The 15,640-nt window shown below is 38.0% G+C and overlaps 1 protein-coding gene across 2 annotated transcripts in view; it reads right to left on the bottom strand.

Moving 5' to 3' along the window:
- SETD2 (SET domain containing 2) overlaps positions 1-15,640 on the bottom strand; it is an 82,491-nt gene that overhangs the window by 23,883 nt on the left and 42,968 nt on the right. For both annotated transcript variants that reach the window (XM_010862367.1, XM_010862366.1), the window contains 4 exons: positions 13,527-13,653; positions 7,172-7,306; positions 6,045-6,164; positions 3,767-4,429 (listed from right to left, as the gene is read on the bottom strand). In XM_010862367.1, the coding sequence (XP_010860669.1) occupies positions 3,767-4,429; positions 6,045-6,164; positions 7,172-7,306; positions 13,527-13,653 (1,045 nt within the window). The remainder of the gene's footprint in view (positions 1-3,766; positions 4,430-6,044; positions 6,165-7,171; positions 7,307-13,526; positions 13,654-15,640) is intronic.

Here is a 15,640-nt window from a genome sequence, read left to right as displayed (position 1 = left end):
CCTCGACTGGGGTTCAAACCAGGACCCTCAGTAGTCAAAGTACGGAGTCCTAATCACTGGACTGCCAGGGAATTCCCTCAAGCTCAAAACTTTCCAGTTAGGTAACTCTATATTATTTAAAACTTCTGTAGAGAGTTCGATGCTTAACCTTCTAGGAAAATAATGTTTAATTAAAGATGTTTTGAAGGACTTCTTTGGCAGTCCAGGGGTTAAGACTTCGCCTTCCAATGCAGAGGGTGTAGGCTCGATCCCTGGTTGGGGAACTAAGACCCCACATGCCTCTTGGCCAGAAAACCAAAACTTAAAAGATAAATAAATAAAGATAATGTCTTGAGATAAAGAAGATAATAAGGATGGTCTTCAAGAAAAGTCCACCTTATCACATATACAAAATGTTCCTTAAATCATCTAATCGAGGTAACTAACTACTCAAATTTCACCATAAAGAGACACACATCCTGTGATCTAAGTGTTCATAAAAGAGGCTCTGGAATCACTAGCCATCGCAGTCTCTCAGCTGTTTAACTGCAACTGATACCGCCAAATGCACAGGAACCTTACCTCTTCTTCTCATGATCCAAATGAATGAAGATTTTCCAGTCAAATTATAATTAATCATCACTTATAACCAGCTGTTTTGCCCTGTGAAGCGTAGGGTATATTTTCAGCACGAGGGGTGATGTACAAGAATTCCTTTTACAAACAGAAATATATGCACATGCCCCTGCTGAAAACGTTGCCCAGTTGATCTGCATGTGAAAATGAATACATGCTTATGTGTAGCAATGTGCTTAAGTGATGTTTCTTGTTGAGGTCTACTTTAGGAGTCAAAAATGTGTAAGCCTTGTGGAACCAAGGCAGTGGTCCTGTGTATAGAGGTATAGAAAAAGTAGCTCACTTAATCCTTTCTCGCCAGGAGTCGGGATTTTCCCAGAACGACATCCATTGTCGGCAATGGACGCACCAAAATAACGCCGGCGCCAGTGAGTTAACCACCTCTGTCCTCTTTTCACCTATTTTATTTTTCATGCATCATCCAACTTCCCAACCATCTTCCTGTTTCTTCACAGAATGCACGCTAGGTTCTTGTGTTTCTTCAGCACGAAGTTGGAAATGGAGTTGAGAAAAGGAGACACATGGTCAGCTGGTGATGTTAACAAGCTCCGTGCTGCCCTGAGAAGCTGGATGGAAAGGTTCAGGTTACAAGGGGGGTCATCATTAGGCCTGCGAGGACAAAGAGTCATTCCCGAAGCTCCACTCCCTTCCCTCCCACCCTCTTTCATTCCCTGGTGGTCCCTACTGTCTGCCTTCACAGCTAAAGGGCTAAGAAACCTGAGGCAACCTCTTTGAGTTCTTCACTCCATCCAGTACGTAGACAGGCCAAGTGGAACACACGTCCAGCAATGTTACAGTGGCCCAGGAAGGTCAAGGAAGCTTGGAGTGGCTAACATAACCACAGTCTTAGAGCAAGGCTTTTTAGTGTAATCTTGGAATTAACACCAGCAACTAACACGTGCTTGCAAACAGGTGCTTAAAAAAGGTTGGTTGAATAACATTTTCTTTTCTGCCAACGTTTACTTGAACACATAGGTGGAAGTCAGACAGAAGTAGTTAACTCTCTCAATGCCGGGAATAGGATGGATATATACAAATCACATCAAGGCAAGGTGTTTCTCTAAAACATGTTCAAATTATGGGTCCCTAGCTAAAGTATATATAGTTTAAGGACAACTACAATCAGTTTTGAAATTAGAACCATGGTAAATGTTAATCAGAATGACAGATGAATTAAGAACTCCAGTACCAATGCATACCACAACATCACAGTTCAGTCAAGCAAAAACATTTCTCAGTACTGCAATTCTAGATGGGTAATGATTCCAGAGCAAATTATAAAGTTTGAAGAAGGAAGATTTTATTTAATGACTTCCTTGATGCTAAGAACTGGGATAAATCCAAAGTATGAAGGTGAAGAAGGATATGCTTTAGGTACAAGAAAAATTTTAAATCTCAAGTCAAGAGAATCATTCCAGATAGTACTGTGTAACCACACTGATCTTTAAGATGGGAGGATAATAAGCAGGGGAAGAAATAATTTGGTAGGACTCAAAAAAATGTATGTCTGGAGAATGAGTTTAAAATACCAGTCATATCTGAGTTAAAGATATCCCAGAGAATAATTTATATCATTACGATTATAATTTAAAAAACTACCATATAAAGAAACAAAATACTTATTCTAGATTTTAAGAAGAGACAGGTTTTTAAGAAATTAAGATGATTATGTCTTTTTTTAAAAAAATTATGTCAATCAGCGCCTTCTCAGGCAAAAGTGAACTACCAGGTCTGCAAGCCCGCTCTCACAAGCTGTGTCTGCCAGGGCCTTCCTGTCTTCACCTGCGTGCCTGTCTCCATTTCCACCCCCCTTACTGAGTCAGTCTTCACACAGGCTCTAACAGTAGTCTCCAAACACAGGAGGGACTTCTTTCAGGGACTCCTTTGCCCTCAACAAAGCAGGCCTTAAATAAAGGTTCACACATATGACTGTCCCAGGAACTCTTTCGATTAACTGCAATTCCAGTCCCTGTGTTCACATGCTGTATCAAAAACAGATTTAACTTTGAATCTTTCCTTTTGTATTTATAAAAGGTCAGATTTCAAAAGGCTTAAGAAGGCTGAGTTTATGCTGAGCTGTAAGTGATCAAATAGAATAGCATGAGTAAGAGCTCAAATGGGTAAATGAGAGCTGAAACCACACCATCCTTAAAGAAGGGTCTCAACACAGTAAATTACAAATGCAAACACAGGCACAGTGCACAAACAACCGACTACTCATTCTGCTCAGTGTAAGGACAGTTCCCTACAGGCCCAATGGTAGGATATAACGAGTGAGTTTTGTAGTCATAAAATTGGGAACTGAGAGGACTCCTGGTTTATCTGGCTGTTCACCGCTGGTAGAAGACAGGAGGAACAGAAAAAGTGGCTGGGTAGCAACCTATTCCCACGAGTCCACGAGACCTGGATCCCAGATCCAAATCACTTACAATCAAAATTTACCACACCTCTCCTAGGCTTATCCTGTTATTCACTTCTGTGTTTTATTCAAGACCCAGACTGGGTTCTCTGCAAAGAAAACCCTGCACATCACGCTACATACTTGAACAAACGATTATATACATATTACATGAAACGGTTCCAGAACTCTGTTTTTTTCTTTTGGCCAAAGAAACAGGCTTTTAAAACTAGGCCTAGTTCAGAAACAGTAATAAAATTGATATGAATTAGCTCCATATAAAGTTGTTTTACTGGAACAGATAATTTATGTTCAGTCATTTTTGATCAGAACTTGCTAGAGTACCCTGGCTTTCCAATTAATTTTAACTAATTTCTAGTTAATCCAAGAAATTAATTCCAAACTATTTTCAACATTCATTTTTTTTCTTACATAGACTCTTCAAATGTAGACTCATGTTTGTTGCTCAAAGGATTTTTGTTTTTAATGTGAAGACCACTTGAATGACTAAGTTTACTATCATGATATACTTTTGCAAGCAAGGAAAAAGGGGATATCTGTGTATTGGTTTGGCTGGTATTTCTGGTCAAAGTTTAAAAGACGTTATTTATAGAAATACTTATAATTGGCTGACAGAGAGCATTCCATTTTTCAAAAGTACACACAGCTAGAAAAGTAGGTAATTCAACTGAAAGTTTATGGAACTCTAAACCTGGGTAATTCAGATTAAAATGAACAGAAATGTTCTCTTACCTTTAGGTCTTTCCAACTGTCCAGGAGCTTGGTGGCCAAATCACTTATATCTACTGTTTTGTCTGGCGGTTCCTGACTTCTCTCACTCTCCACATCAGATACACCCTCCTCTTCATCTTGGGATGGTGTTTCCTCAGCAATAGGTTCGTCAAGTTTCGCGCCACTGCTCTCTTTGTGTTCTAGTTCAGCGTCAGCCTCCAGTTCGGACGTGGGGAGCTTGCTGGCCTCCGCAGCAACGTCGCTGTCAACTTTAGGCTCGGGCAGCTGTTGCACGAGTAGGTGCTGCGGCTGAGGCTCTTCCTCTTCTTCGATGGGGACATTCTCTAACTGGTCCAGGTCCTCTTTCCCATCCTTGCCTTCTAGCTCGCTGGTGGCATCAGAGATCGCACTGTCCATGCTATTTTCACTTATAATTTTAAGTCTGCGAAACATGAGTTTCTTGGGGGTGTCTGTGTCAGCTTCTGCACTCAGCTTGGTGGAAGGATCAGGTGTGTTGAGCGGTGTGTGAGCACGTGATGTATTTTCACTAGAATACCCGTCTCCTTCACTCAGCTGAGGGATAGCAGTCTTGGTTTGAGACCAACGTTGAATAATAGGAAGTACTTTGCTTTCCTCCAACATATTTTTAGTAGGAATAGGTAAATGTTCCAGAGTCTTTATAATCTAATTAAACACAATACAAAAAAAATCACTTTGTACAGCTGACTTTTCATGAGACTCAGATCAACTCTGTAGAAACAGTGGTTTTTGCTGTCTTATTAAATCAAGATCTAGGTCTTATAATCACAGACAGATTTACATGTCATAATATTACTTTCTTCTAGTATGGAAGGAAAGGTGTTTTATTTTTTAATATTTTTCTGCTGCACCATAAGGCATATGAGATCTTAGTTCTCCAACCAGGGATGAAACCTGCACCCCCTACAGTGGAAGCACAAAGTCTTAAATACCGAACTGCCAGCAAAGTCCCGAAAAAGTGTTTTAGTAACACTGACCAGCAAAAATATAATGTGGAGCAGGTGACTGCTCACCTATTACTAGGACTAATTTGATTAATATTCTCCACCAGTAGTTCTCAAACCCAAATGGATTTTTAAAAAAAAATATCAACACTACTGGACCTCATCTTAAGTATGTTTTTCTAAAAAATTTCCCAAGTGACTGTGATAAATGCTTGGAAACTATGCAACAAAAAATATACACTTAAATGTCTTATATACACACAAAAACACAGATATTACTTAACTTCCTTAGTCTTTGACAAACAGCTGTATAGCAAAGAGATTCTCTCTTCATTCCAAGATAATCATCCATCCCCACTCTCTGAAATTCAAGAATTCTTTCCAAAGTGTTTCCCCACTGTAGTTTTATAGAAACCCCAAGGCTTCCCTAATTCCTATTTATTGCTGAATCTCTTGAGAGAAGGATGGAAGCAAGGCAATCACTCAATTCACCACTCTCATATTTATGCTTTTAAAAGCATATTATTAAATGACTTTGGGATATTAGAATTTATGATTAAAAAGAACTACATTTAAACCAAGTTAGAAAATATTGTGTGTAAAGGTATAAATATAACAAGTCTAATGATGCTATCAATGAACATTTATTTAGATCTTTAAAAACACTTGATTACTCCTCAAAATGTTCTTACTCTTGTCATCAAAATTCAGCTCTTTACTAATTTTTTAGAACCTCAGAATTCAACTTCCATATAGCTTCCTAACTTTTAAAAACTATGGTTTTAGCAACACACTGGGTCTTTCATGTAACAATGTTATTATATCTTGCTCTTGCAGTTCCCAACTATGCAGTACTAAACTTTAAAAGACACCATAGGGAAAACCACTGGGCAAACTTACTTCAAGGAAGGTGTGTGTAAAGTTACAGTTACAGAAATGACACCGAGATGATAAAATTTATGCAATTATTTAATATGGGTGATAATTACACAGCTAAATTCATTATCCACCTGGCTTCCCACGTGGTTCAGTGGTAAAGAATTCACCTGTAATGTAGGAGACACAGGTGGGTTCGATCCCAGGGTCGGGAAGATCCCTGGAGAAGGAAATTGCAACCCATTCCAAAGTTCTTGCCTGGGAAATCCTATGGACAAGAGGAGCCTGGAGGGCTACAGTTCATAGAATCTCAAAGAGTTGGACATGACTTAGGAACTAAACAACAACAAATTCATTATCACTGATATTATCAGAATGCCCTCAACCTAAATAATAAATTTAGTAGTTTAAAGAAACAAGCAAGTTGAATGTGAACTGACCTCTTCCTGAAGCTTCTGGTTACTTTCCCGGCCATCACCTAGTTCTGCCATCCAGATCCACAGCAAAGACAGCCCGTGACGTTCCAGAAAGGACTTCAGACAAGACTGTGAGTGTGTGTTCTTCCATGGGGGATGGGAAGCAGGATGCAGGGTATTGGGGATTGGAGGAAGGAGACAAATAACACCAGAGACAGCATTAAAAAGGGCCCATAGAGAGGACTGAAAAGTTTGTTTATATTCAAAAAGAAATCTAGAAATTGTTTTGATTAATTCAATTAGAATTGTGCAATTAATAAATGCTTTAGAGTAAGATTATAATCTCTTTTGATACCTAAAATGTCAACCTGGACTTTACTAAAGTTCAATTCTGAGGGATTAAGAAAAAAACTACATTCACCATTTTTACTGGAAAAGCTAAAACTATAAAAAAATTTATGGACACAGATGTATAGAACAATCTTTTGGACTCTGTGGGAGAGGGAGAGGGTGGGATGATTTGGGACAATGGCACTGAAACATGTATAATATCATATAAGAAACTAATTGCCAGTCCATGTTCGATGCAGGATACAGGATGCTTGGGGCTGGTGCACTGGGATGACCCAGAGGGATGGTACGGGGAGGAAGGTGGGGAGGCGGGGGTTCAGGATGGGGAACACGTGTACACCCGTGGCAGATTTGTGTTGATGTATGGCAAAACCGATACAATATTGTAAAGTAATTAGCCTCCAATTTAAATAAATAAATTTAAATTAAAAAAAAAAGAATAAACATATTCCTGTTAAAATTCCTTGCTTTGAGATCATGTGGTAAAAATGGCCTTGGCATGCTAATAATCAAGTGAGGAGGGAAGACCTCTATTAAGAACTATTACACACACACACAGAAAAAAAAATCTCACCATGTTCTTTGACTAGAAAGAAAACAATATCTACTAATAGAGTAAGTGATGCTGAACTCAAGACATTTTTAAGAGTACAAGTTTTCAATGTCATATAGAACTTGCAAAACCATTCTAAAAATAAGAGTAACTCTTATTAGAATTATTCCTTTTCATCATTCTGGACTGTAGTTTAAATGTCCCACCTCAAATTCAGAAATAAATAAAGTAATATCAAAGTGTTCACCTGTATGAGCTTGAGACAGGTAAGTTTCTGTTCCAAAGTTTCAATTCTAACCATTAGCCGGGATAAGCTGAGCACTTGGTTTTTATCAGAGAGACCCTCGCCATTCTCCATCAAAGCTTCTAGCTCCCCATCCACCTGCGACAGCAAGGGAAAAAAATCTGGTTATAAGACAAGAACAACAACAAAACTCCAACTAACCTAATAATCAATTTGAAAAGATGCTCAATCTCACCAGTAATAAAGAAAACAAAATTAAGACCACAATAAGAAACCATGTTATACTTGTTGTAAGAAGTCTGATAATATTAAGTCTAGGCAAAGACGTGGATCAAAATGAACTTTAAATTAAAAAAATGAACTTTTATACACTAATAATGAAAACAAACTGGTATGATCAACTTGAAAAGCTTCATTCAGTCATCAAATACTTATCAAGCACTTATATGTCAAGTACAGTTTTAGGTGCTGAAGACACTGCAAGAAAGCAAAACAAAAAAATCTGCCTTTATGGGAGGAAAAAAAACTGTATCAGGTGAAACGTAGGTCAGAAAAAAATAAAGCATTAGCTTGAAAAATGAAATATTTGTATCCTCTATGCCTAGCAGTTGCACACCTATGAATAAACCCAAGAGAAACTTCTGCACTTGTGCATCAGAGAATCAGAAGAATGTTCATTGAAAAGCCATTCAAAAGAGCAAAACACTGCCAACAAACCCAAATGCCCATGGCCAGGCTGGATAAACTGGCATGTTCACATACTGGAATATACCACAGTGAAAGGAATCAAGTGCAACCAAATGCAACACAATTTATCAATATTTATAAATTCTTATTCTTTAGTAATACTTTACTATTTTGGGATATGAACTATCTTCAATGGGCCCAGGCACCACTTTTAATACATTCTGATAAAATATAATATACATATAGAAAAGTACTAGGTTGGTGCAAACATAATTGTGGTTTTGGATCATGAATTTTAAATCATTATAACTAGGCTCAAATTCATCTTAAGTAATGAAAATAGGAACCATTACAATCAACACATCTTTGCCAACGAGAAATAAGTTTGTTTATTCCTAGAGCATAAACGTCCATGCTTAAGGATTTGACAAACTCTTGGAAAGCATTTTCTGCCTTATGCAGGTTGTAGAACCGTTTTCCCTGCAAAAAGTTGCCAAGATGCTTGAATGAGTGGTAGCTGGTTGACAAGAGGTCAGGTGGATATGGCAGATACGGCAAAATTCCATAGCCCAGTTCATTCAACTTTTGAAGTGTTGGTTGTGCGACATGCAGTTGGGCACTGTCATGGAGAAGAACTGAGTCCTTTCTGTTGACCAATGCTGGCTGCAGGTGTTGCAGTTTTCAGGGCAACTCACTGATTTGCTGAGCATACTTCTCAGATACAATAGTTTTGCTGGGATTCAGAAAGCTGTAGTGGATCAGATCAGCAGCAGACCACCAAACAGTGACCACGATCTTTTTTTGGTACAAATTTTGGCTTTGGGAAGTGCTTTGGAGCGTCTTCTCAGTTCAACTGCTGAGTTGGTAATTGCTGGTTGCCGTAGAAAATTCACTCTTTGTTGTGTATCACAATCCGACAGAGAAATAGTTCGTTGTTGCATACAATAAGGGAAGATGACATTTCAAAATGACAATTTTGTTGATCTAGGGTCAGCTCACGAGGCATCCACTTATTGCGCTTTTTCACCTTTCCAATTTGCTTCAAATGCCATACGGTTATAGAATGGTCAACACTGAGTTCTTCAGCAACTTCTCGAGTAGCTGTAAGAGAATCAGCTTTGATGATTACTCTCAACTCATCATTGTCAACTTCCAATGACTGATCACCATGCTGCTCGTCTTCAGGGCTCTCATCTCCTTTGCAAAACTTCTTGAACCACTACTGCACTGTTCATTAGCAGTTCCTGGGCCAAATGTGTTGCTGATATTGCAAGTTGTCTCTGCTGCTTTATGACCGATTTTGAACTTGGATAAAAAAAAAACAATTGCTTGAATCTGCTTTTTGTCTAAAATAATTTCCATAGTCTAAAATAAAGAGCAAGCAATAAGTCATCAGCAAAAAACAAAAACAAAAAAAGTGAGAAACGCTCATTAAAATGATGTATAATATAACCACACTTACTTAAGAATGTATACCAATATCAAACAGCAAAGGTCAACAGCAAAACCGCAATTACTTTTGCACCAACCTAAGATATAAACAATTAGCAACTAAATAGGTAAACAAGCAGTGGAGCAACATCCATAGCAACCAACACTCAGGTAAAAGGGTTGGGTGGGGTGATGGGGAGAACACCACCAGTGTTCGTGAAGGGCTGTGCATGCCACTTCCTTGTTATAATACCTTCTCTTCTCCACTCTAGAGATAATGTCTCCTAACTTTTTAGGAAATAGTACACTGATTGTTAAAATAGGTTTACTTCATATATATAAATCACTAAATATTATAATTTTGTCTATTTTTAACTTTTTGGAAATGAAATCACACTGGACAAAATTTTTGTGCCATGATTCTTTTGCAGTCAACTTTACAGTTTAAGAGTCAATGCTGTTGCATGTAGCCATATTATTTTCATGACTAGTTTTTTCATCACACGATTACATTTTAATGTAGTCATACTAATGTTAATGAGAATTTGAGTTGTTTCACTTTTTCTAATATAAGCAGTGCTGCTGTGGCTCCTGATGTGCATTTTAAACAAATCTCTCTCTGGTTATAGACCTAGGAGTGCAACTGCTGGCTCGTACAGTATACGTACATTCACCTTTAGTAATAACACCACACTGTTTTCAAAACGGACTAAAGCCATTCACACCTCCAACACTAGCTTATGATCTCAAACACCTGAGCGTAGTTTTACTTTGTACTCCTCTGACTGATGAGATTGAACATCTTTTCATATGTTTACTGGCTATCTGGAATACTGAAGTGTCTGTGGAAATTGTTTATTTTTCCTTTGGGGCTATTTTTTATTATTATTGATTAGATGGAGTTCTCTATATATTCTGGACACTACGATTTGATTGTTAGCTGCTGAAAACAACTATTTCCTCTATTACATGGCTATTACATGGCTTTTTATGCTCTTTATTGTGTAAATTCGGAGAAGGCGATGGCACCCTACTCCAGTACTCTTGCCTGGAAAATCCCATGGATGGAGGAGCCTGGTGGGTTGCAGTCCATGGGGTCGCTAAGAGTCGGACATGACCAAGTGACTTCACTTTCACTTTTCACTTTCACGCATTGCAGGAGGAAATGGCAACCCACTCCAGTGTTCTTGCCTGGAGAATCCCAGGGATGGGGGAGCCTGGTGGGCTGCTGTCTATGGGGTCGCACAGAGTTGGGCATGAATGAAGTGACTTAGCAGCAGCAGCAGTTTATGACACACCCAAAGAAGGCAATCATCTCTTCTGGAAGAGCTTACAGTTTTGTTAAGCAGATAAACTATATGTATATAGCTGCAATCATAAGAGCAAGGAATAAGAACTGTTCACCAATCAAGGGCTAATATGGGGTGGACAGGTACAGACTACAGTGCCATTAACATATCCCTGTTAACAGTTAAAATGCACAAAACTATGTTTGAGACTGCTCCTCTCTTTCCCTCTCCTTGGCATCCCCTATCCAACAGACTTCCAAAAACTAACACTTGGGAATTTCTTTCTCTTTCTCTTTTTCTGGGGTGGGGAGGGGCGGGGAGGGGTGACAGCTGTACCACGTGGTTTGCAGGATCTTAGTTCCCCAACCAGGGATGGAACCCAGGGCTACGACAGTGAAAACACTGAGTCCTAACCACTGGAATGCCAGGGAATACCCTAACATGTGGAAATTTCAAGAGGTGCTATTTTTGTGATTCTATTCAACTATATCTGACCAGAATTCAGAATCGAACAGGGCATTCTGCCAGAATTTCAGTAACAGACAAACCAACCAAAAGTAGAGTGAAGCTCTTCATGAGAGTCAAGGACAGATGAACTTTTTGGGATTCAGATTCATTCTGGGTCATTCCTCTATCAGGGTGAAGTTTCATCCAAAACATTTCTGTTCGAGAATAGCTTCAAATTCACATCAGGAGCAACCCATGACTTCAACCCACCAAATGACTAGATTCACGTTACATCTACTTTAGTCTACACTAATACAAAACACTGATATGCACACACTACTGTAAGAATAAAAACAAGCAAAAACCAGGAGTATCTACATCTTGGTCCCTTGGAGTTGTTCCTGAATCTTGTCAGGAAGGCAGAAAGTCATCTGCTATCATTATGATGCCAGCATAATACCACCCAAGAAACCATCACATTATAAGAACATTCCCCACCAACAAGACAGTTTTTAATGCAAGTTTTGGAAACACAAAATAGCCAAATGAAAGCCTTTATGTAGATTTTAGCTTAGGTTGGAAAAGACCCTGATGCTGGGAGCGATTGGGGGCAGGAGGAGAAGGGGACGACAGAGGATGAGATGGCTGGATGGCATTACCGACTCGATGGATATGAGTTTGGGTAAACTCCGGGAGTTGGTGATGGATGGGGAAGCCTGGCATGCTGCGATTCATGGGGTCACAAAGAGTCGGACACGACTGAGCGACTGAACTGAAGCATGTTTAATGAGTTTTGTGGTTGTCCTGGTAAACTACCAATTCTATGAAATAAGCCTTAATAATAAAAGTAATTCTGAAGTTTTAAGAAAAATTTCCTGTTAACAGTAAAGTCCAGAAGCTAAAAGGCTGTAACCCAGTGACCCCACTTTCATGGATACACTTTAAAGAAACATATACAGAAGAGACATGTGCAAAGACTTTAATGGTGACATGAGGAGTAAAAATTGAAAACATAAGTGTTCATGAGTACAAATATATGTAAATGAACAGTTACATGATGAAAAACTTTACAAGAGTTAAATGTGTATGTATATACCTCAACATAGATCAAATTTTAAAATAAGAGTAAAAACAAATTGCAGAAATACATATATATCATTTCTAAAACTACACAAAGGAACTCAGTATGGTTAAGAGCAAAGAAAAGAACTAGGTAAGCTCTTTTCTATTGCCTACGGAATGACCATGTAACCTCTTTGAGCCTTAGTGTTCTCATCTGTAGAGGGAAAATCTTTGTTCCTAACTTAAAAGAGCTTTTTGTGAGAAGCAAATGAGTTAATGTGTCAGGTAATTAGAAAAGTGCATGACACACAATTATAACACGTATGCTCTCTAAAACAGAGCTGAATGATAATACTCTAAAGAGCAGTTGTTCATCCTGGGTGGTACAAGCAAAACTGTTTCTTATAAACTTTCCTTTTTTACATTTTTTAAATGACCCTTTTTTGGGGAATTTTTAAACGGCCCTTATCAATGCTTCCTGCTATCTAAATCTTCTTATAGAATTCAGATTCTCAATTCATTCTCTGCAATTAATTTGGGTTTACTGAAATCACCTTTTAACTATTATCCCTTCCGTGTCTTATGTCTGTTGTCTGCTCATCTAAATAGTAAGATGGCTGTCATCTATGATTCTTAGTAGTATGGGTTTCTGAAAAGCCTAGAAATGAGCTAGCTGCAAGAATCACAGATAGATTTGCTGGCTGACACTTGAGGCTCCCTGGCTCCTTCACCCAGCCCTCCCTGAAGATTTGCAGGTCTAGGGTTAGGTCCCAAAATGTGCATCTTTAGGATGGACCCTGCAGGTGGTTCTGAGGTGAAAAAACACTGCTCTCACAAAGGGATCCTCAGACAGGGGAGGTTTGAAAAACAACACAAAATTCTTGTCCCAGTTAAGAGTCCCTTCAGTACCAAGATACCACTTACCTCCAGTAGTTGTCTCAGGTGTGAACTGAGGTAGAAAAAAGGCTATTAACCACTGGTATAATGGATTAAATAAAAAGACCATCTGAGACTATCCCTTTCTCACTCCTGAGTCACCTGTTACTTCTCAAAACTCACCTTATGCTCCCAAAGAGGATTAGAGATTTTAAGAACACTTGCAAACAAATGAAAACACTAGTATTAAAAGATTAGGAATGTAGATCAGACTTATGTGAGCACATTAACATGACAGATTAACAAGTTACTTATACGTAAAATTACAAATTTTACAGGCTTTTAAAAACTATTAGCCCATGTGTTTTCAAGATGACTTCAACAGTTCTTAGTATTCAAGTGTAATCTCTATGAACTAAAAATAGCAATTGTACTTTTCCAAAATTATCTCATCTACTAACCCTGACTTTCTCTGGTTGTAGTTTAACTTTTCAAAGTTCAATCAGTAAAGTTACCTTCCTTCTCGAAATGTGTATGGTGAAAGCTGAAAGAAGAATGGAACTTACTGAATCCTTCTTACGAGATCGTTCTTTCTTCATTTTCCCTCCTGCTGCTCTGATGCTGACTCTGTTCTCTCCTCCCAGGTAACCCCGGCAATTAGCTGACCCACAGAAACACTTCTGTGCTTCTTTCCTATGCAAGGAACATAAGAAAGATGTCTGTTATGTGAAGGTAAACCATAAAAACTGTTGATAGTAGTATAGCAATTACATACAAGAGAGAAGTCAATCCAACCTAAAGAAAAAAACCAAACAATTATTTCAAGAGATACCAACAAATCTGATACTAGCTAATGGAAATGCCTGAAAATTGCTCTTAAAAAATTCATTTTTTCCCAATCTTCTTTTATTAGCTAGACAAAACTAGCCAAGAAGTTAATAAGTAATTTCTCCATTTATGAGAGTTCCTACTAATGTATGAAAATAAGAAATCATGTATCTGTTTGGGCTAAGAACAAAATAGCTTAAATAGATCAGTATCTATTACTTACACATGAATATTTAACTGGCACACAGAACAAGATGTATTCTTATGAATACATATATAGATAATAAAATGCATAATTAGTAAAGGACACTTAGGAAACACGTGGCTATTAAAAGTTATCATTACGTAAGGATGAGACACTACTAACACATATAGTAATAAATAAATGTAACTATGGAGTCAAGGAGAAGTGGAAGAAAGAACAGGCCTAAGTTTACAGTCCTGTGTATAAATCACCTCTGCCAACTATTTACTTGGCAACCAGAGCTACCTAAGGAAAACGTGAAGGACTATTCCAAAAGCAAACTGATAGATTTTAGTATTTAACAGTAACAATCAGAGGCACAAAAATATTTGATAAATACAGCCAGGGATCACAAACAGATCTAATTTCTAGTTTCCCTTCTTTCAAAGGGGACAAGAGAAAAAAAAATGGAGCCCTATGTGGAACTCGGTCAATCTCAGCATATCTGACTATTGCCTAAATCGATTAGTTCATTAGGTGTTGCAAACAGTGATACCATCACTACCTCATTTATTAGCTAAAATATCTTTATAAAGAATTCCTCTCACAAACTGCTTGAATCTAAAATAGAATTCACTTAAGAAAGGAAGGATAAATACTTGACTTTTTTCCCTCTTTTATTTTTTAAATCAGTGGTTACTAGTAAGGGGAGATAAAGGGGAAGGGGCAAAAGATGGATAGGGGATTAAGAGGTACTAACAATTATGCATAAAATAAATAGGCTACAAGGGCTTCCCAGTGGCTCAGTGGTAAAGACTCCACCTGCCAATGCAGAAGATGCGGGTTCGGGAAGATCCCCTGGCGGAGGACATGGCAACCCACTCCAGTATTCTTGCCTGGAGAATCCCACGGACAGAGGAGCCTGGTGGGCTACAGTCCATAGGGTAGCAGAGAGTCAGACATGACTGAAGTGATTTAACACATGTTGTACACACGTAACTTCTGTACCACTGCACATCAACTATATTTCAATTTAAAAAACCATAAATTAGTTTTCAAAATCACGAATTGGTTCCTTTAAATTATGACTAATGCAGTTTTAAAGAATTATTAAACTCATGGGTTTTATATACTGTGTTTCAAACCACTGGTAGTTATTCTTATTGATGCTTAAGTCTAAATAAAAACTCTCCCACTTTCAGTAAGTGAGATTCTATTCAAATTAGTCCTGAATCCTTTGGACATGACCCTCATAATCGTTTATAACTGGTTTTCTGGCATGAGGAGATAATCCAGAGTCAATACCTGTCACAAACTTGACACCGTTCTTTTAGTGGGGTTTTATAAGACCACAATATAAATGCAAGGGGTATTCAGTGCTATTGTATCAGTTTTTGGTAGACGGAACTAGGTAACAAAAATATTTTTTCAGAGAATGATATGATATAGATGAGACAAGATTAGCCATGAGCTGATAATTGACAGATGAATTATGGCTACACAGGGATTTATTATATTGTTTTGTTTATACACACCCACACCCTGTTGACATTTCTATAATAAAAAAGTTTTAAAAAAAAAAAAAAAAGTTTTAAAATTAACATTAGAAACATAATTATATAAATGAGGTTCAGAGGAACATGTAGTTCCTGCACAATATCCCTTAAT

The sequence above is a fragment of the Bison bison genome, unplaced genomic scaffold (genome assembly GCF_000754665.1).
Source record: "Bison bison bison isolate TAMUID 2011002044 unplaced genomic scaffold, Bison_UMD1.0 scf7180017864482, whole genome shotgun sequence".
Taxonomy (NCBI): Eukaryota; Metazoa; Chordata; class Mammalia; order Artiodactyla; family Bovidae; genus Bison; species Bison bison.
Note: the sequence above shows the minus strand (reverse complement) of the source record. Positions and strands in the feature narration are given on the sequence as shown.